The 25,845-nt window shown below is 38.4% G+C and overlaps 1 protein-coding gene across 3 annotated transcripts in view; it reads left to right on the top strand.

The window, feature by feature from the left end:
• The window catches only part of plcb4a (phospholipase C, beta 4a), a 115,125-nt gene extending 90,053 nt beyond the window's left edge, over nt 1–25,072 (top strand). For 2 of the 3 annotated variants that reach the window (XM_079832871.1, XM_079832872.1), the window contains 6 exons: nt 835–910; nt 1,008–1,183; nt 5,998–6,099; nt 9,827–9,884; nt 9,976–10,062; nt 24,457–25,072. In XM_079832871.1, the coding sequence (XP_079688997.1) occupies nt 835–910; nt 1,008–1,183; nt 5,998–6,099; nt 9,827–9,884; nt 9,976–10,062; nt 24,457–24,540 (583 nt within the window). In that variant the 3' untranslated portion in view covers nt 24,541–25,072. Of the gene's footprint in view, nt 1–834; nt 911–1,007; nt 1,184–5,997; nt 6,100–9,826; nt 9,885–9,975; nt 10,063–17,999; nt 18,037–24,456 lie in introns of all 3 variants that reach the window. The other variant, XM_079832870.1, reaches the window with a different exon arrangement.
• Nucleotides 25,073–25,845: the final 773 nt, after the last annotated feature.

Raw genomic sequence — 25,845 nt, 5'->3', positions numbered from 1 at the left:
AAACCTATTACTATATAAACATGGTAAAGTAAACATTGTCATTATTCCTCAGCATTAGTTCATAATCAATAACCTGTCATAAATGTGTGTTATTCATTGATTGAGCCGCTCTGAAGGGCTGTCGCGTGGGCCTGAAGAACCCGCAACAGCGCCATTTTGATTCATTGATGAAAATGACAGTAGATTTTCGTCGTAGTTTTTGTCATTCAAAACTGGTTTTTATTTAGTTATCGTCTCGTTTTGGTCAGTGAAAGAGTCGTTGACGAAAATTATGACACATTATGCTTGTGTACTAACATTCTCTCAAATTTTTTCAATGAGGCTTAAGAGAAATTACACTGGTTAAATCAGCCGTTTCAAGTGTGTCAATGACAAATCCGCGTTACCCTTCATTTCTAGTTTTATTTTGTAGAAACCATGGAAATACCAAATACACTTTAATATATGTTTTTATTAGACAGGTGAGCAACTGTTTGGATCATTCATGGACAGAAAACTAACCATTGTTCTCCAGCTCAACACAGTTAGTCTTATTGTTTAAATCTGCTGTTCTTGATTTACTGCGAGTACTGCAAAAAATGCTTTAGTGTTTCCAGTCTTTTTTTGCTTTAAACAAGCTAAATGATCTCCCAATGGGGTAAGAGAAATTGGAAGAATGTTCTTTGAAATAGTTGTGTTTTATAGACTGAACACATCTGATTACATCTGAATGATTGTAGATCTAGATGCTCTGACCCTTTTAAAACAAAGCCAGAACATGAAGTATAACCGCTTCTTCTCAGTCATATATTCAGTGTGAAACAGGACCCGTTCTCATGATCTGTTCATCCTCAGTGAAAGCTACAGCCTTGAGACGAGCAGAGACATCGAAAGGCAAATTACAACTGTAACGACAAATCACAAATCCAAGGTATTGAGTTGAATTTAATTTGTTCCGTTCACTCTTCGGCTACTTGCTTTACAACTTGAATATTGAAACAAAATGTCCTTGTGTTCCTGTACGACAGGTGAAGGACGTGGTTGCGGCTCACACGTCAGAATGGGCTGAAATGATGAAATGCCAATCGGCTGAGGAGCAGACTGTGAGAGAGCAGCACGTGACCCAGCGGGGCGAGCAGCTCCGAAAGCTGATGCTAATGGAGCAGGAGCAGCAAACACATCAACTCGCGCTGCTCCATGAGAGGTGAGCGAGGGGTCTGTGTCTGAAGAAACCGCCAAACTTTGAGTTCGACTGAATTTAGATGAAAGCTACTGTAGTGTCCATGAAGTCCGTTCCCGTCTTCATCGCTGGCCTCAGGACAATGACCCGTATCGCTGGAGAACTTGATCTCTCTACAAAGAGTCTTTAATGTCTTCTGCTTTAACGAGTCGCGCCGTTTCTGACGTGTTGGAAAGTTTTGTGGCATGCAGCTAATTTAGTTAACATAAAAAGTGACTATTCGCTATTTATATCTATAAAATATTTTACATATTTGTATTTGATATCACCGATCAGGCATAACATTATGAAGTGAATAGCACTGCTGATCTCTTCATCACCTGTTAGTGGGTGGGATATATTAGGCAGCAAGTGAACATTTTGTCCTCAAAGTTGATGTGTTAGAAGCAGGAAAAATGGGCAAGCGTACGGATTTGAGTGAGTTTGACAAGGGCCAGATTGTGACGGCTAGACGACTGGGTCAGAGCATCTCCAAAACTGCAGCTCTTGTGGGGTGTTCCCGGTCTGCAGTGGTCAGTCTCTATCAAAAGTGCTCCAAGGAAGGAACAGTGGAGAACCGGCGACAGGGTCATGGGCGGCCGAGGCTCATTGATGCACGTGTGGAGCGAAGGCGAAGGCTGGCCCATGTGGTCCGATCAAACAGACGAGAAAAACTATTTTATAATTAGATTTAGAAGTTATTGCAAAAACTGCCTAATGTGAAGTTTACATGTCATTTGAGTGTTGATTATTATACCTAAAAATAAATAGCAACAGAATTTAGGCTAATAGTTCGGGCTCTGTTGTTAACCTTTAATAGTAATGTAGTAAGGGCTTCCTATATCTTTTACAGCAATATCTTCAATAGACTTTTTGTTATAATTTAATTAATTTAAGGACAGACACTTTTTTTTCAGTAAACCACTGTTTAATAAAAATAAATAAAAAGCAATTTTGTAAAACTGCTGTACCGAACCATCAGTTTTGTGTACCGTTACACCCCTAATATTTAATGTATTATTTATGCAGTGCAGACTGTTTGATAACTATATTCAATTTCTGTATATTTCCTACCTGTTAATGATTACAATATAAAAATATTAATCACGATTAATTCATTTTTTTAATTGATTGACAGCACTAATATATATATATATATATATATATATATATATATATATATATATATATATATATATATATATATATATATATATATATATATATATATATATATATATATATATTCTTCACTGTTATGTCATTCATCCATAAAAGCTGCACCTTAGTGCCACATTTTAGCACAAATCTAGAGATGCACCGATATGAACATTTTGGCTGATACCTATAACCAATAATTCTTTAGATGTGAAAGCAGATAACCGTTATATATAGGCCAATAAATCTAAATCCAAATTTTTATATAATTTTTGAGAGCCTGATTACAAAACTAAAGCCAATTTAAATACATTTCCCAAGCACACAATTATGATGTTCTCATTATGATTTAATGTAGCTGATATGACAGACTTGCGCTGCACATGTTGCTCTGAACTGTATTTACATTTTTTGAAGTGATTTCAATCATATTTCAAGCGTTTCAAACCCATCATGATGAACAGTGCACATCTGAAGAAAATAATACATTATTTATCGGCTTTAATATATCGGCTATTTTCTTTTCGGCAGATAACGATAACATTAAAAATGAACATATATCGGCCGATGCCGATACGGTGGGTGATATATCGTGCAACCCTACAATGTGCGTAATTATTACACAAAAATAATTTTGCCATAGAAATTTCTCTCTCAACAAATCAAGTAACATTGAATTAAATGTGCAATTTTGAATTAGAGATTGTGCCATACAGTGTCATTATTTTCTGGGCAAATGTGCCTCCTTTCTGTGCAAATAGTGAATGCTGGATTCACAAAGGACATCACTGTGTGCCTGATAATTGCAATTAACATCTGTGTACATGTCCTATTGATCCTGTCAGCAGTAATTCATTAAATGATGGATATAACTGGGCATATATCCAGATGTGAAGTCAAGCGCACTCTCAGCGTTTGCAGTCCCGGTAAAGTCGTCAGATCGCAGTAGTCAGATCCGGCCTGTGCGATGGGGAATTGCTCAATTGTGAGCAGATCTAATTTTGTGGGCGTGTTTGTGGCATTACTTAATTTGCATAATTCCTTTAGTGAATCGGCTGCTGAAACAATGCAATCTGTGCTTGCTTAACAGCGCTATCAGCACGAACAATTCATTCTTACTGAATTCTCCCCTGTGTGCGTGTTTCTTATGGGCTTTTGTTCCATGTGACGTGTGTGTGTGTGTGTGTGTGTGTGTGTGTGTGTGTATCTTTTCTTGCAGCTGCTGTTTTGTTCTCTGTGTGCTTATTGTATATTCTGCATTAACTCCACAGAGTTATCTTGCATTTATTAACGCAATTGCATTCTAAACAGCATACTTTCTACTTTTGTTGGAAATAAAATGGAGTTTATATATATGTGTGTATATATATATATATATATATATATATATATATATATACATATATATATATATATATATATATTATGTGATAATGTCTATTGTATTTATGTATAATTCAAATAATTAAATACTTAGAAAATGAAAAGTAATGGATTATTCTCATTTTTTATTAGGATTTTGGAGCAAAACATCAGATTACCAATAATGGTAACACTTTTTCATAAATAAAAATACTTCTTAAGCATTTAATAACCTTAGTTAATATTAATTTCATGTTAAATTTGCCCAACTTTACAGCAGAAGAACACATGTTTTCAGTCTGGGACACACTGTGGTTTTGGTCTATATGGCTAATTTTGCCCTTCATGACGACTGTGTGTGTGTGTGTGGGGGGGGGGGATTATTTATATATGGGACCATATTATTTTGCAGTCCATGGCCCACATACACATCTGACAGCCTGCTCTGTCTCAATAGAGATGTATTATAGGCTGCCCTCGTCAGTTTCCACAACAGGGGCTGAATCTGAAATCGCCCCCTAAAACCTCAATCACTATTCCCTACGTTAGTCCAGTTCACTTGATGAGTGAATCGGACAGCCATTCTGTGTACATCGTTTGTACACTCGTTATTGCGGTGCATTGTGGGATAGAAAGAGTGCACTCAATAATGTCCACTATGGTTTCAGAAACCACTACAAATGCTGTTCCCTCAAATAATGCCTTATTTAACCCTCAGAGCCCGACGGCATCGCCCATGACGTCACACGGCACCTCCGATAAATATCTATATTATTTCATGAAACTTTTATCGATTTTCTTACCGTTTTTTCCAGCAGAAAGCTAACAAGCTAGCCATCACGGGGGTGTCTTTGGTGTCTTTGTAGCCTTTACAGAAGCTTTTCTATCCAGCCTGGAACATGTGCATCTTTTTGGAGTTGTTCAGCAATAAATCAAAACGCTTACATCCAAGATATATCCACTTGATGTCCATAATTTATAAATTTTCCGTCATTTTTGCCGCTAGCGCGATGCTAGCTGCCATTTTGGATGAGGGTTTGACCAATGACAGGCTGATCCGTCATCCACGTTGGTGTGCGTCATTACGCATGAACCACAGCTTTGTTATTGTGAAGAGAGAGAGAAGCACGGCTAGTGTTGAGGATAGAGAGAGAGAGACGCGCTGCAGTTTTTAGTAGTTTTGTGGAGAAAGTTTGAGGAAAAAGTTTGAGGAGAAGTTCCTGATAGGAACTGTTTTGAGGCTTGGCACCAGTAAATATCCAAAATCCAAAGAGGCCAAAAGCGCCTGGACTTTTTTTGGAAAAATGTAAATAGTTTTGGTTCTGTATAAGTTCTCATGTTTATTCCTGAGTTCCAGGACTCCAAAGACTTGAACAAACTGTTTTCCAGAGGAAATATGCTTAGCTTTTATTTATTTGTGTGTGTTTTCAATAAATATTTGAGTGATTCAATTTCCGTTTTTTTTTTTTTCATTTGTCTTTATGGTCCCATAACTTATTTTACATTCAGGTGACATCAATGCAACACAAATATACTGACAGTGCAACTTGTCTTGAAAAAAAAGAGGTGTGTCAATTGTCTGTGCACAACAGGGTTGATGTTTTACAAGCTTTTTTAGTAAATAACACCAGGCGGAAAATTAATTGTAGTTTAATTAATTAATTGTTAAAAGTCAACCTCGTGTATAACATTACAGCTGATTGAGCATGTGTGTGCGCGCACAGTGCATGGATGTGTGTGTGTGTGTGTGTGTGTGTGTGTGAGAGAGTTTGTGTGCACGTGTTTGAGTGTGTTTTAAATGCAATTACAAAGCAATTCATGGGTTTTGTTTAACTCTGAAACATTTTTCGAGTTGTGTTGTGGTAAAAATAGCTACGGGTAGCGCCAGTTGATTGCGAATGCAACCATTCTACGTCATCAACCTAGAACGCAAACAAAATGGCGCTGCCCATTGTCCAAATATGTATTGGATTTTTTTAATAACGCAAATCTTTCATGGGTTTTCTACTACATATCTCAGCGAGAGACATAAATTATGTTATATTAAGCCATGGGATCCCTTTAATAGTAAAAGTGTCACACACTTAAGTTCATAACAAAATACTTTAAAAACAGTCAAACTAGTATTAAAAAACATATGCAAAAAGTTGTATGGAACACTTTTTACTATCTCAAGTGGTTGACATTTGCACAGCGTATGCTTTTAACATCACAGAGCAAACTAATGTTTGTCATAGAAACCAAACTGAATTATTTTCCTCCTCCTCCTCTTCTTACAGACAGAGTAAAGAGCTGCGAACCAACCAAGCCAAGACCTCAATGGAGAGCAGCAAAGCCATCAGTCAAGACAAAAGCATAAAGAACAAGGCTGAGAGGGAACGGTAATAATAACTACTTCCCTTTAAAGCTCATACGACCAGCGCTGCTTTGTAGCTGCACTCTCCTTTGTGCTTGGCTTGTATTTTGAGACATTGCTATTACAATGCAATGGCCAAACAGAACCATCTTGTGCAATTTCATCCATATAATTTGGGGAAACGCATCTAGAACTATTATTCTATTCTTCTCTGCTCAGTTCAGTTCAGTGCATTAGCTTCCACCATTTAAAATTTTGTTAAAGCTTGAAAGTTTTTTTCAACTTTCTTGTTATTCTCCTGAAATTTTGATCATACAGTAAGCACGTCATTCAGGATAATAAACCCCATCTCCACAATGCTTTAATATGTTGACTAATATTAAAATTCCTGAAAGTTGTTGGCTCAATTTGTAGGATCTTTTTTTCAGGCAAACCATTTTGAAACCCCTTCATAGAGAGTTTTAATCTTCAGACCAAACTTCACAAATGTGATTTTCATAACTTTTTGGAATAAATTGAGAATGCCAAAGCGGAACTGAGGGTGTGTTTTGGGAACGCTTTGGTATATTGTAATGAAACTTTGTAATCATCATTATCTTCATCCATTTAGGGCAGGAGTGGCGAACGTCAGTCCTGGAGAGCCACAGTTCTGCATAACCCCAATCAAACCTTGCCTGGTCCTACCAGACTCTCGTACATTTCATTTGTACAGAGAGTCTGGCCACTCTCCATTGACAACAGTTTGTGAACAAATCGTTCTTTTGAACCGGTTCTTTTTAGTGAACCGGTCAAACCAGTTCACCAAATCGGACTGAATTGTTCTAAACAGTTCGCGTCTTGAGTCAGCGCTGATCCACAAGTTACTAAAGTTACTCACATTCTGACATGAGTGACAGTCCCTGTGACTAGAAATAAACTAATATCCTGAAGTATATGCTACTCTAGTAACTCCAACAGTTCACTGAACTGAGACATGTTGTGCTGAGAGAACTGATGAGAACTCACGAGCAGCTGATACTGAGCATGTGTGTACTATCAAATGTACAGCGGTTCTCGAGTTAACAGTTCTCGAATCTGAACTGAGAACCATTTCTTTCGGTCACGTTCGATCTTTCGGACACGTTTGATACTGAGAACCGATGAGCTGAGCATTCGTGTGCTACCGAACGTACAGGGTTCTCGATTCTGTACTGGTGATCCGAGAACCGGTTTCTTTGAATCGAGAACCGATGAGCTGAGAACCATTTCTTTCGGACATGTTCAATACTGAGAACCGATGAGCTGAGCATTCGTGTGCTACCGAATGTACAGGGTTCTCGATTCTGTACTGGTGATCCGAGAACCGGTTTCTTTGAAACAAGAACCGATGAGCTGAGAACCATTTCTTTCGGACACGGTCGATTTTTCGGACACGTTTGATACTGAGAACCGATGAGCTGAGCATTCGTGTGCTACCGAACGTACAGGGTTCTTGATTCTGCACTGGTGATCCGAGAACCGGTTTCTTTGAACCGAGAACCGATGAGCTGAGAACCATTTCTTTCAGACACGTTCGATACTGAGAACCGATGAGCTGAGCATGCGTGTACTACCGAACGTACAGGGTTCTCGATTCTGTACTGGTGATCCGAGAACCGGTTTCTTTGAACCGAGAACCGATGAGCTGAGAACCATTTCTTTCGGACATGTTCAATACTGAGAACCGATGAGCTGAGCATGCGTGTACTACCGAACGTACAGGGTTCTTGATTCTGTACTGGTGATCCAAGAACCGGTTTCTTTGAAACAAGAACCGATGAGCTGAGAACCATTTCTTTCGGACACGGTCGATTTTTCGGACACGTTTGATACTGAGAACCGATGAGCTGAGCATTCGTGTGCTACCGAACGTACAGGGTTCTTGATTCTGTACTGGTGATCCGAGAACCGGTTTCTTTGAATCGAGAACCGATGAGCTGAGAACCATTTCTTTCGGACATGTTCAATACTGAGAACCGATGAGCTGAGCATTCGTGTGCTACCGAATGTACAGGGTTCTCGATTCTGTACTGGTGATCCGAGAACCGGTTTCTTTGAAACAAGAACCGATGAGCTGAGAACCATTTCTTTCGGACACGGTCGATTTTTCGGACACGTTTGATACTGAGAACCGATGAGCTGAGCATTCGTGTGCTACCGAACGTACAGGGTTCTTGATTCTGCACTGGTGATCCGAGAACCGGTTTCTTTGAACCGAGAACCGATGAGCTGAGAACCATTTCTTTCAGACACGTTCGATACTGAGAACCGATGAGCTGAGCATGCGTGTACTACCGAACGTACAGGGTTCTCGATTCTGTACTGGTGATCCGAGAACCGGTTTCTTTGAACCGAGAACCGATGAGCTGAGAACCATTTCTTTCGGACATGTTCAATACTGAGAACCGATGAGCTGAGCATGCGTGTACTACCGAACGTACAGGGTTCTTGATTCTGTACTGGTGATCCAAGAACCGGTTTCTTTGAAACAAGAACCGATGAGCTGAGAACCATTTCTTTCGGACATGGTCGATTTTTCGGACACGTTTGATACTGAGAACCGATGAGCTGAGCATGCGTGTACTACCGAACGTACAGGGTTCTCGATTCTGTACTGGTGATCCAAGAACCGGTTTCTTTGAAACAAGAACCGATGAGCTGAGAACCATTTCTTTCGGACACGTTCGATCTTTCGGACACGTTTGATACTGAGAACCGATGAGCTGAGCATGCGTGTACTACCGAACGTACAGGGTTCTCGATTCTGTACTGGTGATCCGAGAACCGGTTTCTTTCGAACATGTTCGATACTGAGAACCGATGAGCTGTGATACTGAGCAAAGTGGGCATGCGTGACAGCACCATCTGAACCGAACTGTTCCTCTCGGACAGCTGATGCTGATAATATGAGCACAGGTGAACCGAGGGCTTGTGTAAGTTTATGTCAATGTACGTTTATTTAATCTGTGTAAAATCCGTGTTTGCTCGACAGTGTATTGAGTGCTTTTGCAAAACGTAAATGTAAGAACTTATCAAAGATGATGATTATTAATATTAGTATTTTCATCCGCCGGTATGATAGAAATGACGTCATTACGTGAGGACGTATAAGAACCGGTGAACCAGTTCATTGAAATGAACTGTCCGAAAGAACCAGTTCGCGGAAAAGAACCGAACTTCCCATCACTCATTGACAAGCATTAACTTCCTTGAAGGCGGGTACTCTGTTGAAGTTTAAAACTATTGGATCTGCCCAGAGCCACTCTGGATCTGCCATAACCAATCGCTAACATTTGGTCGTGACGTATGTCATCTCAAACTAGCGCACGACATCAGCGTTATCGTTCTCAGCCACTCCCTCTGTTCGCTGATTGGACCGGTTAAAATTTGACCGGTGAAAACCAGAGATTATACCGCAATCCCAGACGGAGTACTGAAGGAAAAATGAAAATTGAGCGGAAGTACGGAGGAGGGCGGAGCCAGGCTAAATCAAACACACCTGAACAAGCTAATCAAGGTCTGAAGGGTTACTAGAAAGCTCCAGGCAGGTGAGTTTTATCAGGATTGGAGTTGAACTCTGTAGGACTGAGGCTCTCCAGGACTGGAGTTCGCCACCCCTGATTTAGGGTGTGCACATGTTAAGCCAGCGCAACCTACTGGCCAAACCTTATACGCAATAATCTACATCTAGCCTTTAAAAACGGTCCATGACTCCACTGATATTGTCTCTGCAGGAGAGTTCGAGAGCTCAACAGCACGAACACAAGGAAGTTTCTCACTGAAAGAAAGAGGGTAACGATTCTAATCTTGTTTCTGATTGTTGTTTTTTTTTCCTGAATGCATGTTTCTAATTATGTAAATTAACATGGGCGTTGATTGACAGCTTGCCATGAAACAGTCCAAAGAGAACGAGCAACTCCAGGCGGCTCAGCGCGAGCAACTCGAGAGGCTGGAGAAACACAACGAGGAGGTATTTCACCACCGGTACCTTAATGTTTCAGTCATTCCTGCTGTGCAGGGCCATTTGAACTCTGTTATCTCTTCATAGGGTGAATTCAGGGTGATTGGGACACTTTTTCCAAGTCATCTCGATGGCAAAATGTGTCCCGATCACCCTGAATTCACCTTAATGAATGTCCTTCTGTAATTAAGGATGTGTTTCCATATAAAGGTATAGCAGATGTTCATAAGCACTCAGACTTCTCTTTGGTTTAGGGTCCAATTCTCACTGTTAACTAGTTGCTTATTAACATGCATATTACTAGGATATTGGCTGTTTATGAGCACTTATAAAGCACATATTAATGCATGATCATATTCTACATCCCTTAATCTACTCAACACCTAAACTTAACAACTACCTTACTAACTATTAATAAGCAGCAATTTGGGGTTTATTGAGGCAAACGTCATAGTTAATAGTTGACAGTGAGAATGGACCCTAAACTAAAGTGTGACCGAATGTTGATTTGATCAAAGAGGATAAATGTTTTAGAGAGGCGCAAACCAACACAAAACATCACTGAATTCATTGATCCTTACTGATCCAGGGTTTTTCCTGGGTCAAAAATGGTCTTCGGTGGTGGCTGACAGACATGGTCACCCATACACACACACGCACGCACATTAAAAAAGTACCCTACCATTGTGATCTGCAAGCGCAATACTGACAATACATTTTAAATAAATTCAAAGAAAGTTTGTAACTTTTGCTTATCTTATTTTGATCCCACATGAAAAAATACTATAGTATATTATAGTAAAATTACTCTAGTAAATACTATAGTTTTTTTGAACTGTACTATAGTAAATATACTACAGTAAATAAACAAAGTGTAGTAAATACTATAATATACTACAATATACTACAATTTACTGTTGTATCTTTACTATGGTTCAAAAACACTATAGTAATTTTACTATAATATACTATAATATACTATTGTATTTTTTCATGTGGGATACCTTGATGTTTGTTTTTGTTCCTCATTTTTACACTATTTACTGATAATTGTTTTGGTATATAATCATATCAATATTAAAAAGTAGTATTTAAAAAATGAATAAATAGCCTAATTTTCTGCCATATACAATTTCACAAAATTATCAGCTAGCTAATAACAACTTTGTTCTGGGTTCACCTCACTCCAGTCTAAACTAAGTGATTTATAGGCTATTTATTTTACTACACATTGTGAACATAAATAAGCTGAAAGACTGTGGATAATTAAAACTAACTCTTACACCCACTCTTGCTAAATTGTGTAAGCACACTTGTGTTCTCATTTCAGGTGTTCTGAGTAAATTTAAACTGATTCGTGAGTTCAGTGTTGGACAGATGAGTTGTTCTAACCAGTCGTTAAAATGATTTGGTTCAAAGGAGTCATTAGGTTGCGAATCGGACATTAGGCTTGTTTGAGATGAGCGAAATCTGCGCAGAACCGATCACCGGTGATCAGCGCGAGATGCATTCCGGTTAGAAAAGTGTCCGAGGGCGGTCCGCCTTGCTCTGATGTCATGCCGACGTATGTCAAAAAACTCTCGCGAGCGAAAGGCGGATGTGTCGGATTCTGCAGTCGAGCGCATTTGCTCTCCACCGACTGCGCGGAGCAAAAGCATGATGGGAAACGACTTGCTGACGACACAGCTTAATGCTTATTGGTTTAAACAACCGTGATGTATGGTTCTTTTTAAAAATGTTTGATTTTAAAACTCTGATATCATGTTTTTAGGTGTGAATATTCCCAAACTCTCTAACAAAGGCGATCTCTCTGTAGGTTATGTGATTGTTGTCATATTTATAAATATATATATATATATATATATATATATATATATATATATATATATATATATATATATATATATATATATATATATATATATATATATATATATATATATATATATATATATATATATACACAAACATGTATGTAGGCCTAATTAAAGTAAAAATGATTGATAAACACGTCTTTCGAATGGAAATAAATAACAAAAACTTTGGGTGTCTTGTTCATAATATTTATTTTCATATAAAAGTAACACAGAACTTAAATTACATCCAGTTTATCAGCAACAAAGCGCACGAGTGTGAATCCCGCGATATCCGCCTTTGATCTCGCAGGTGTCGGATCCACTACGAGAAGAGAGAACTGTCCGGCTTGCCTGCACTTTTTTCACTCCTCCCCTCACTGCAGCCGCCTAGTCTCGGCTGAACTGCAGGCGAGGCGAGGCGCATCTCAAACAAGCCTATTAGCAGACGCGTTGTGTGTGAATCCCGTCTGTTAGAACATCGCGAAAGATTTGTCAACACACAGAAAACACTTCATAACTGGACACGATTTGTTTCCCGTTTATTGAAAGTATGCTTTATGCAGCTGGTCAGAGAATCAGTCAATGTTTTTTGAGCGCATTTCACACCCAGCGGTAATGAAAGGAAAACATCTTCTGATAGCGCCACGTGCAACATGGATTCGGTCTTCCGACCTTTTGATTTTGATTAACGTAATATGTGAAATATTAGAAAGCTAAGAATGCTTATTTTGAAGACAGAGAGAGTGCGAGCGAGGGAGGAGCTCTGATCGTCTCTCTGTCACTCAGTTACAAGCGCAGCATCTATTCTACATCATTCATAAATCACAATAACTCATCAAATAAAGCTTTGGCGGGACAAAAAATTTTTTTGGCGGCCGCCAAAAAATTTTCAATGTAGGAAAAACCCTGTGATCCTTTGTGCTGTTGATTTGAAAGTTTATTGAACCTTTAGCCAATCATCCTTCCCTCGGGTCATTTTAACCCGAAACTCAATTTTAAAAAGTTTTTAAAAATCAAGTTTTCATCGTAGTGGTCCAAACCCTTAGGACTTTTGTTGTAATTGAACCACAAATACACACAAAAATTTGACTGGATTCGAGGAGTTTTGTGGGTGAAATTAAAAAAAGTAACAAATCCTTCCCTTGCGGGTCATTTTGACCCCCTGAGAAATGAATGGCATGAGAGGAATGATTCAGTACACATACCTAACAATGCTCAAAATTAACTAAACGTGCAAAAAATTTACCTGAAACTTTACCAGTTTTATTCAGAGGCCCAAAAATTTGCAAAAATATGCAATTTGATGCAGATTAGCCTGACCTAGTCACACTCAATTCCAGTCAGAATCATGTCTCAACCGAAATGCCTCTGCACTCAATTGGATAGACATACAACCAATCAGGGCAACGGAGTAAGTGACGTATGTTGAGCGACGTCAGGCTGCGTCTCATTTCGAAGGCTGCATCCTCCAGAGGTCGCATTTGAAGGCTTCATACGTCATCAATGATGTCTTATTTGAGAAAAGTAACCGTAATAAAATATACTGTTATTCCTTGTGAGGTGTAAAATACTGCAATTACTTTCTTACTTCAGAATCTAACGGTTTCTTTTCTTAAATGAGACCGCCTCAATGATGTATGCAGCCTTCAAATGCGACCTATGGAGACGCAGCTATAGTAGTAGTGGGAAATTAGGATCATTTTACGGACTTGGATCTTTGAATCTCATTCAGCAAGGGAACAAATCTTTTCTCAGTAATTTCATTAATTTCAGCAGAATATAATTAAAATGTCACATGTTAAATTCCCCAAAACATCTATGCAAATGTTGATCACCACATTTAGAATAAATAATAAATTACAAGCTAATGCAGCCAAGGCCAGACTTAAAGAAAGAAATGATTCATTAATTGCTTAGCTGGGTATTCAGGCTCTGCAGTCTGTTAGTTCACCTCACCTCCGAATTCTCCGTTCTTTCTTTTTGTCACTTCACATTTAATCACGGAAAGATTAGTTCGCCTCTTGAGTCTTCAGGTTCGAGTCATTCGTTCACCAACTCTCAGCCCCATAGGCTGAATGCAGAAGATCCTGAACAGAACCGATGGCATGTAGTGCATGCGCGGTCAACACAAAATGAACGAATCGCTCTCTGAAACAACTCGTTGTCACATTAAAGATTAGTTAAAAAAGAATGAATCGTACATGAACGACACTTCACTAATGCATAGTTGTCGTTTGCATGTCTATCTGTACCGCTTTAATACTGCGATGTTTTGTAATGTTTAATACAAATTTAAAAAAACGCATAATTGTCAACAGAACTCAACTGCACACACGCTGGAAGAAGTAGAAGAAGACGAGTGTAAACAATCTTTGCCGGTGTTGTAAACAGAATTTAAGGAGACACGGAGTACTTACCAACACCATCATCATTTCTGAGAGCAATAGTAAAGCTGAACGCATACACCAACAAGTTCTCCGTTTAGTTAACGAATTCAACCCAAGCGCTCTTTGGTGACGTGATGATGACGTTACTGTTGATCATCTGTCCATCATCGTATAAAGCCCGCCCTGATGATTTGATTGGTCTGAACAGCTCTGATTCCAGCATAGTTGCTCCACAACGGATCAAGTCCAGAACGAACTTCCAGACCTCAAATGTTGTGGGCGGGGCTAAATTCAGCTGGCATCCAGCCTAGATGCTGATATTAATATGGACAAAAAGTGATGAAATGCTGATGCTTGTAATGTAAATCAATGAGATCTTTATAATAGTATAGCAAATGCTTACATAAAATGCATATAAATATCAGTCGTCGCCAGTGTTGGGGAAAGTTACTTTGAAAAGTAATGCATTACAATATTGCGTTACTCCCTTAAAAAGTAACTAATTGAGTTACTTAGTTACTTTTTAAGAAAAGTAATGCATTACGTTACTTTTGCGTTACTTTTTCTCACCTGGGCTGGGCTTGTTTTTGTTTATAACAAAAAAGTTATATTTTTCTGCAACGGTAAAGACCTCTTCATACCAAAATTGAAATAATAAGCCCCAGGCTGAGGTAAAAATGCAGATTCCCGCATGAACAGTAGAGGGCGCAGCTCTGGATAATGAAGGAATAGGATGCAGGAGAAAAAGTTTTACCAATAACAACAAAAAATCTAGTAATTTTCATCATCAAAGGTCAGCAGCAAGACATTGGTCAATTAAATATAAAGGTAGATTATGCATAATTATTGGAGGTTTGCATAGTATTCTGATTTTGCATTTGACTGATTTTATTCATTTTGAGGAGTACAGAATCTTTATTGTGCAAGTGAGATAAATAAATGCTCACATTTAGTCTAGAACTACAATAACCATCATGTTCACACAAACGCCTCTGCACTTATTTTTCTCAACATGGGGGCAGGAGAGCTGTCAGTCAAATGAATCTGAAAAAGTAACTTGCGTTACTTTTTTGAAAAAGTAACTAGGATATTTTGTTGTAAATTTGAAAAGTAATGCGTTACTTTACTAGTTACTTGGAAAAAGTAATATTATTACGCAACTCAAGTTACTTGTAATGCGTTACCCCCAACACTGGTCGTCGCTCTATATCTGCCAGTAATATGTCTCAGTAAGATGGTATTTAAATGCTTAGTTTTATGACCAAAACTTTGTGGTTTTAAACATATAATGCAATACAATGATGATTGACAGATGAACAGATAAACCTTCCTCAAAAGCCTGATGATCATATTCAGGGCTCGACATTAACGCTTGTCCAGGACAAGTGGATTTTTTAAAGGGTCAAGTGAAAAATAATTTTTCTTGCCCGACTGGCTGATAAAACGTCATTAACAAAAAATAACTAGGGAATCACCAAAATGCAAGAATGATTCTGCATTCATTAGTGTAAGTGGCGATCTATAGGGGATAATGTATAATGAACTGACGTTAACTATAACGCTCGCGCTGTTGACGCTTGTTTTGAGGAGAAATCGAAACAAATGTGCACCGCTCACACAGAGAAACTCAGTTAACACACTGCCGTGAAAATGTAGAAATGTGGAGTTTATTTATATTTATAACATATGATTCAGTTGCAACGTCACATTACCAAGAGTGCTGTTTTCCTGAATAACATTACGACTGAAAATGACAGATTTCATATGACAGTTCCATAAACAATTAATTAACATCAAGTCACTTACATTTTAGATGCAATATTGACTGTTTTTGTTCTATTTCAGCAGCGAAAATAGTTCCAAACAAAGATCACAACAGAACGTGTGTGACCACAACAGCATATCAGTGAATGATTCAACGCTTTGAATGAATCGGTTGAATCAAAGATTCAATGACCTGTTCATAAACGACCGCCTATTTCTTGAATGAATCAGCCGTTTGAACGAATCGACTCAATGAATCGCTCATTCAGACGGTCACATGCTGCCACCTACTGGTGCTTTAGTTTCATGTTTAAACATTCTTTCCAACTTTTCTCATTTCTATATTCAAAAAATATTTAGAACAATCTCATAACATTATTTAATGCTTTTTCAGTGTAAATTATTTAATTTGACTGGTAACAGCCAGTGTCGTCTTCTAATTTAATTTATAGATCAAATTTAAGAATATAAAAGGAAAGCTGAAGCATAGCCTACATTTAATAAGATTAGGGGGAAAATGCCCTTTATAAAAGGTAAAAATATCACAAATATGCAGATTTAAATATGTCAAAGCTGATTGAACACTGGTGAGAATATTGCTTCAGAATACATTTTATTTACAACACTCAAAACATTTTTTTTTTTTTGGACAAGCACATTTTTTACTCGGACAAGTGAATGACTTATGATTTACTTGTCCGAAGGACAAACACGTGAACAAGCTTAATGTTGAGCCCTGATATTTCACTCACATTTGAACATGAAAAAAAAGATGTATGGATAATCAAGTAAACTGAAGTTCAGTGTTCATCTTGAAATAGTATCAAAGTTTATGTTTACTTGATAAAAAAATCAGTGCAGATTTCACAGCAGAAAGACACGTGAAGCATGAGCTGAAGGACGTTTACTAGCTAAAAAAGTGTAAACTATCAATCAGACGACAGAAGGACTGTAGGAGATCATGTCAAACATGTTTTTCAGATCATTTAGAGACCTTAGAAATTTGTGTATAAAATATAGTAGGCTTCATGGGTTTTCTTTTTAAAGGTCCTGTTCTTCGTGATCCCATTTTTCAAACTTTAGTTAGTGTGTAATGTTGCTGTTAGAGCATAAATAATACCTGTAAAATTATAAAGCTCAAAGTTCAATGCCAAGCGAGATATTTTATTTGACAGAAGTTCCCTTTCAAAGCCGACAGCGAACGGCCGGGTTGGACTACATCCCTGTACATCCTGCTTTAATTACGTCAGTAGAACAGTTTGTTGACTAACCTCCGCCCACAAGAATATGCAAAAAAGGGGGCGTGGTCTTGTTGCTCCCTCGTGGAGAAGAGGAAGTGTTGCGTTCGGTTCGGTTGCGTTTGTCGCCATGTCAGACGCTGTTATTTTCATCCCGGAGTCAAATCACCTTTGTTTGGCCTTCAGGGGCTGTAGTTTGAGCGCGTTCATCTCCCCGTTACGGTAAGAGGCGTGGCCTTCCCGGGCAACGTGAGCTAAGCTGCTGTCGAATCACAACACGGGAACCGCTGGCCCAATCAGAACTCGTTACGTATTTCTGAAAGAGGGACTTCATAGAACGAGGAAATTCTCAGGCCGTTTTGAGGACAGTGAAAACAGCGGTATACAGATAAGTAAATTGTGTGAAAAATACTGTGTTTTTTTACACATGAAACATGAACACATGTTATATTGCACACTGTAAACACAATCAAAGCTTCAAAAAAACACGAAAAACGGGACCTTTAATTGAAAAAATAAACATCTAATATGGTTTTGTTCTTAAAATATTAGATTTTTTTGTTTTGTTTTTAAAGGTATATGATAGTGTGGCATCATGAAAATATAATGCACAGCAGGAATGCCCCGTTTGATGATGCATGAAACTGTCGTGTGAATATAATCATCACTCACCATGAATTTTATTTTGCTCTTTTATTCAGCTGTTGAACGCGTGCTATGCAAAATCACAATGCCAAGGTAGGACTTTCCTCTCACAAATCAATTTTACAACGCCTCCCCTTTCCCATGATTCTTTCATTTCTCCCCGTATGGAAGTCCGGTCCATCATATCAGTGAATTATTGCGCCTCCTCCGCACGCCCTCAGACTACTGAGCAGACGCACGCGGTGCGAGGGAGTCGAGCCGCTCCTCATGGCTTCTCTGCTTATTTTGCCCGTCAGGAAGCTCACAATCATCTGGAGATGTCAGTGCGTGTACATACTATAAACAACTGTGTGAAAAATTTATTGGATACTGAGTTTTGCCTCTTATACCACAAAAGTGAAACTTCTCTCCTCGGTTACTCCGTTCTCTCATCATATGCCATTCCAGACCCGTTTGACTTTCTGTGTTCTGAGAGAATTTTTCAAGAGGTGTTCAATCATTTCTGTCAAGATCCAAAAAGGACAAAATAACCTAAAATTTCTCCTTTTGGCTTTCACTGAAGAAAGTCCCACAGGTTTGGAGCAACAAATGACGACGGAATTTTTGCACTTTAAAGTTGTTTTCTTCCTCAGCAGGGCTTAACATTAACAACCGCCAATTTTATATATAATATATACAGTTTTCAATTGTAGTTTTTTTTAAAAATGCGTCTGAAATAAACTATAATAAATAAACAATAAAAAATAAACTGAATAATAAAGTGCAATGTAGTGTTGTTAAAGGTGTACTATGTAAATTTTTTGCAGTAAAATATCCAAAAACCACAAGGCCAGTGTTATATATTTTGTTCAGTTGAGTACTTACAATATCCCAAATGTTTCCAACTATTTGTAAATCGTGAGAAATTGCTATTTTAACTGAGGAACCGGGACGTGTGAGGGAGTCGCCTGTCGATGACATCATATCTGACATCCTATCCCAATTCTTTCCCAACGATTCTGCGCTCAAACATGGCGTCACCAAACTACGCCTTTGTTTTGAGTAGGCGACCTCGAGCGGGCGGAAAAGTTACATACTGCAGCTTTAAAAATATAGATTTTTTTGACGTATATTGATACTGAAATATCTGAAACGCTTCCAATACTCATTTTCCTCAGAATAGACACAGATACCAGCGTCTCTTTCTCTCTCATCTCTCCTTCTTTGACACACAAACCCTCCTTTCCTCACTCACTCGCTTCATTTGCTCCGGATGAATATTGTTGCTGTTGCAGGGCTTTTTTCAGCAATACTCTCCCTTCTCTCAAAATGTGCAAATTGGCTTCGAAATACATCGCACCTGCACTATAAAAGCAATCTGCGCGCTCAGATTCAACACTTTCGCTGTCGTTTCCGGAGAGCTGAAGGAAATCATTTGCCAATTTTATAGCATTTGGTAATACATGGGATGGAAGCTCTTTAAGAGAGTTTTCTTTGCGCTCATACCAACAACACACACAAACCTAAAGAGCTCGTGCATAGCAAATTAAGTTGTTTTTCCTTAGTCAAACACACAAAATTATGTCAAAAATGTCCATCTTTAGTGAGTAGTCACAAACGCAGTTGGTTATGTCTTTCGTGAATGTAAATAGTGCATTAGTATGCGTGCAAATATTATGAGATCTAAACCTCACTGGATGAAATCGAACGCTGGAGATTTCGTTATATTTAAACGATACGATCTTATGTATGTGCGTTGATTAGTGTTAAAATAAAATAAATGTCTAAATTAGATTTTTGATTTATGCACTCACCTGTCGATCTCAATGTCTTGTACAAGACAGGAATGGCAAGTGACAGATGCTCGGCAAGGTTTGATGGTTCTTCAGCAGTTTTATAAGCAAAGTAATTCCAAATGTCACGTCTACTCCTCTTTTTATTAATTAGTTTTGGGCATGTTGAGTGAGATTCAACTGCTGCATTCATTTTGTTCTATGAGAAAGAAAACGCATGTGTAACAGTTTAATGGATCCGTGCGTCATGTCTTAAAGTGACAGCAGCCTAATATTCCTGCTGACAAATATTAAATATGATATGATATTGAGGGATTGATGTCAAATGTCGCTAGTAACTTTGGAAAACCAGTAGCCACAGTGTAGGGCTGCAACAGCTAGTCGATAAAATAAAAAATAATGAAAAAAATTGTAAAATAATAATGAATAAAATAATGAAAATCCTAGACAACGATTCTCATTATCGAGAAGTCGGGTCTGCCCTGTGCACGGTAAACACCAGTCGCGCCAAATTACAGCACTGAATAACACATTTTTATGGACAAAATACATCTAAAAATAGAGGAGTGGAAACACTGTGAGCTGTTGTGGGAAAGGTATGTGATCCAAGAGCCCAAACACATCCAAATGCTTTATTTTAAGCTTCAAGTGAATGCATTAGTGTTTAACATACCCTGTCATGCACTAAGACAGATGTGTGTCTGCGTCCTCAGAGCAAAACGTTAATTTTACAGGATGTATTTCATTGCATGAAAGCGCGTCCGGACAGTCTGTGTTAAACTTCAGACTTCACTGAACGAGCGGCGGTGTGGCGGGTGCGCATGCCCTTAGCTGAAATATCTGCTTTAGGCACTAAATTTAGTTTTAAAAGTCAACCTGTAATTCAAGTATTTTATGAGAGTAGTAACTGTAAAGGGATTGCAGCGTGTAATTAAATATAAATGTTAGACGTTTCTACAGGATAAAGAAATGATAGTAACAGTTACTAGTGAATGTGTGTGTTCCTGCAGAACATTCCTCTAATCTGGTGACTTAAACTTTATTGTCCCCTGAGGGGAAATTCTTTTCCACAGCACTTCACTTGTTTAAAACACACAACATAGCCAACATAATACAAAAAAAAAAAAAAAAGTCAAGATAACACTCAGCGATGTCTGTTGTTACGATATGTGATGGCGGAGGGAATCAGGCTTCTTCCAAAGCGAGCCCTAGATACTCATTAAGTGGAAGTGAGGAGTCCTGTGCTATCTGGACTAAATTGCAGTGAAATAACACAGAGTTTGTGTTTTTGTTTCTCTTTAATATAATTTTAATGTAGGGATTTAAACTCTGTTTGCTTAGTAACTTTTTTGCACAATGTATAGATAGCACAGACTTATACTTAGGAAAATTATAGTAAAACCATGTTTTTGGCGTATTGATTCCCATTTGTATAACCACACAAATACCATATAGTTAAACTATGAATTGAAGCCAAACCATGGTTAATTCGTGGTTACCATTGAATAACTACAATAATACGTTTTTGTTTTTTCATTGTTAAACCATGGTTAATTTATGTAATGGTAGATATATTCACTATGTATGTGTTCATAGCACCCAGCTGACACGTTTGTTTGAAGGACAGCATTGGGCAGGATGTGGAAAAGTGTGTTTTGTCAGTAAAAAAAAAGGTCCTTTTATCCGATGAATCGATTAATCAAAAAATAACCGTTAGGTGAGCAAAGAAACTTCCTGTCAAGACCTGTTCCTCAGTATTTTTGCCTTGTTTTACAGTACAAATATTAAAACATTCTTAAATTAAGATGCATTTCTTTGAGAAGCAAATTCATGTAAGATATTAAGTCCTGTTTTCTGAAAAATGGACCAACATGAAGCGAGTTTATGATTAAAACAAGAAGAAGAAAAAAATCCACCAATGGGGTCAGAAAAATAAACTTAATTCAAGAGGAAAAGATCAATTTCTATGACTGTATGGGTTACTTTTCTTTTTCTACGCATAGAAAAACAAGACTTGACACATGACTTCTCAAGTAAATGTATCTTGATATAAGAATGTTTAGATATTTGTACTGGAAAACAAGACAAACGTACTGGGAAACATTTTGTGCAATGCATGAACTATTTTTTAACACGTTTCACATTGCAAATGTTCTCAACTGAAGACTGAGGTTGTGCATCTTAAATGTTTTTGTCTGCTGGAGGATTGTTTCATTTGCTGCTGATTTAAATGCAGAGCATAAATGAGTTGATTTTCCATCCACTTCATCTGCTACAATCACCAGAGGAACCGCTGAACGTCACATTGCATTTCCACTGCAGAGTCCTGTAATACGCTTCCCAACCAGCCTAATCTCACTAAAACACACGACGAGTCATGTGTCTAACTTCAAAATGTTGTTTGTGAGCTTGCAATATCCTCCCTACAAAAAAGTTTGTTCCCCAGCGGTGCACATCTCATGTTGAGATGATGTTATTCAATAAATGGGATTTGTGAAATCCGGGGCTTTTTTTAAACTCGGGTCTCTCTCTGTAATATGGCATTAAAGAGGACCTATTCTGCTGTTTTCCCTGTTCAAAAGTCCCTCCAGCGGGAGTTCTTCTCTATATATCAGTGTCAAGTCAAGTCAAGTCAACTTTATTTATATAGCGCTTTTAACAATGTAGATTGTTTCAAAGCAGCTTTACAGTGTTAAACAGGAAAATAATGCAGCATAATTTTATTCAGCTGTATAGCCATTCTGGAAAAATTTCAAGTATCATACAGTGACAGTGTGGGCTTTAGATCAATAATTTGATCAGTAATTTAGTTTAAATGGTTAATTTAGTTTATTATTTAGATGTATTTCGATGTTTAGTTGAAAAATTTAGTGTCCCCAACTGAGCAAGCCAAGCCAGAGGCAACAGTGGCAAGGAAACCAAAACCCCATTAGGTGACCTAATGGAGAAAAATAAACCTTGGGAGAAACCAGGCTCAGTCGGGGTGCCAGTTCTCCTCTGGCCAATTAACAAACAGCGTATTATTATTATTATTCTGGCAGCTTTACAGCTCAGAGGTCATAATGGATCAGAATATTCGAGGGACCGGGGGCAACATGCTGGAGACGGGTTTATTGAGGATGATGTTGATTAAATAATTATTAAAGTGCAATATTCGAATGATCGGAGGCAACACGCTGGAGACGGGTTTATTGAGATGCCGTGTCGATGAGGCAGTTTCAGGGGGAGTCTAACAGTGTCTCTGTTTCTGAACTCCCTGAAACCGGGAACCAACACGTCACAATATTCCTCATTTAAATCATTTATACGCAGAATAAAGGGATGGCCCTGGTTGAGTTAGTTAGTAGTGTGTTGAAACTGGTGGTTATGGTAAGCATTGCATAATTGTCAACAGAACTCAACTGCACACACGCTGGAAGAAGTAGAAGAAGAAGAAGACGAGTGTAAACGATCTTTGCCGGTGTTGTAAACAGAATTTAAGGAGACACGGAGTACTTACCAACACCATCATCATTTCTGAGAGCAATAGTAAAGCTGAACGCATACACCAACAAGTTCTCCGTTTAGTGAACGAATTCAACCCAAGCGCTCTTTGGTGACGTGATGATGACGTTACTGTTGATCATCTGTCCATCATCGTATAAAGCCCGCCCTGATGATTTGATTGGTCTGAACAGCTCTGGTTCCAGCATAGTTGCTCCACAACGAATCAAGTCCAGAACGAACTTCCAGACCTCAAATGTTGTGGGCGGGGCTACGTTCGGCTGGCATCCAGGCTACAAAACCGTAGTTCCAACGAACATTCGCAAACGTGTGTGGTTGGAACGACAGCTCTCGACCTGTGGTTAGAAGCAGAGTTTCTTGTTTGTATGACGTGGACTCAATAAATCCTTATCTTGAGCAAAATAAGCAAGCTGACATTCAGTACAATCTATATCTTTTACAGCCGAATTTAGCCCCGCCCACAACATTTGAGGTCGGGAAGTTCAGTCTGGACTTGATCCGTTGTGCTGGAACCAGAGCTGTTCAGACCAATCAAATCATCAGGGCGGGCTTTATACGATGATGGACAGATGATCAACAGTAACGTCATCATCACGTCACCAAAGAGCGCTTGGGTTGAATTCGTTCACTAAATGGAGAACTTGTTAGTGTATGCGTTCAGCTTTACTATTGCTCTCAGAAATGATGATGGTGTTGGTAAGTACTCCGTGTCTCCTTAAATTCTGTTTACAACACCGGCAAAGATCGTTTACACTCGTCTTCTTCTTCTACTTCTTCCAGTGTGTGTGCAGTTGAGTTCTTTGGACAACTATACGTCGCTCAACATACGTCACTTACTCGGTTGCTCTGATTGGTTGTAGGTCTATCCAATTAAGTGCGTTTTCTTTCCTGGTTTGGTTGAAACACCCCATAATCACAGCCCAATGGAGCAGATCAGACTCATATTCTGACTAGAATCTGAGTATGACCACGTCAGGCTAATGGTTTCGGGAAACACAGACTCGTTGAACTATGTTGATAACGACAGAACTTGCGACCATAGTTGGTTAATGATGCTTTCGGGAAACACACCCCAGAGTGTTACTGACAGACTGGGAAGAGAAGAGCTGCAACAGTGGAGAATATGTGCAAATAATGTTTTTTTGAAAAGTCAAGCACGTTCTAGTAGAGCCAAAAAAACAAAGACAACACTTGTAAAAGGTCATAACATGGCTGGTTTACTGTACTGTCATTACAGGCCAAAGAGACTCAGCGCATGAGGACACGAGAGGACAGACCGCTGACCAATCAAACTCACGGCTCATTTGAGATCACGCAGTGAGAACGCACCCACAAACGCTTTTTAGTGATGTCTGCTTGGTATTTATTTACATTTTATGAATGTTGAAAGATTTATGAATATTGTATGAGAGCACACAGATGTTTTATGAGGTAAACTAAGCATTTGATTTTGATCTTTGTTTTACAAGCCCAATTACTTTTAAAGTCAACATGAAATTAAAATGAACTATATTTATGTTTTTTAATACACATTCCCGGTCTTATTGTGAATGATTCATCAGTGCATATTAATATAAAGAATTTGTCTTAAAATATAATATCCTGATTAACCCTGGTTGTAAACCTGTGATAGCTATTCTGCTACAGAATGCCAACTTTTTACCACGCAATCAGTTTATTTTTGTATATTGAGAAAGTTGTTTTGTAAATATGCCATTACCTGAGGAAAATGAATTGTGAATGTTGCTTCATGTTGATTTTAAATATCCTCTGAAGTGGAATATAGCTGTAAAATATAAACGATGTATTCGAGTCTGATATATTATAAAGATCATGCAAAAGTTGTACATGTGAAAATGTGTTTTCATCCTCAGTGTTCTTTCTTCAACACTTTGAAATGCTTATGATGTTCCTCGTTTTTAATAGCTTTGGATCAAATCCATCTGCTCATTGACTACATGAATGAAAGTTCAAGGTTCATTACAGATGAAGCTCTTCGGACCCGAAGCTGAGACTCGCTGATGATTACCACAGACACATAAATCACTCCAGCAGTTTGTAAAAACATGATCAGATAAGGTTAGTGAGCCATTTTCTCACACTAGTCTCATCTTAAAGCTGCGATCACACCGGCAGATAAATGTGGGCGTGTCCAGCGACACGACAGAGTTAAGATATGTTTAACTTTATGCAAATGAAGAGTGACTTTTGGGAGCGACAACCAATACGCATCAAATGCTTAATATTAAACGAGGAACAGCAAGTGCTATTTATCTGCAGCGCAAGCGCTGGTTTATTCAGGCTCGAAATGAGCATGACGAGAACCACTGTATGAACACAGAGATACATCATAAACTATAGGAGAGTTGCTGACCGCTAAAATAGCTTCTCCATCGAACCAACTACCCTCACATGCTCTACTAACTTGCTCTACTGTATGACATGGATCTAATAACCTTGGTTATGATGACGCATGTAGACTGTATGATTATCAAGTTATTCAATTCACATTGTTTCAAAGCAGCTTTACAGAAAATGCGTGCATGCAATGCATTTCAGAAATGTACATATACAAATCACACAGCTTATAATGTATTAAAGGTGCTGTATGTAAGTTTTTCACTCA

The sequence above is a fragment of the Gobio gobio genome, assembly GCF_949357685.1.
Source record: "Gobio gobio genome assembly, chromosome: 13".
In the NCBI taxonomy this organism is placed as follows: domain Eukaryota; kingdom Metazoa; phylum Chordata; class Actinopteri; order Cypriniformes; family Gobionidae; genus Gobio; species Gobio gobio.
This window is presented reverse-complemented; position numbering and strand designations above follow the sequence as displayed.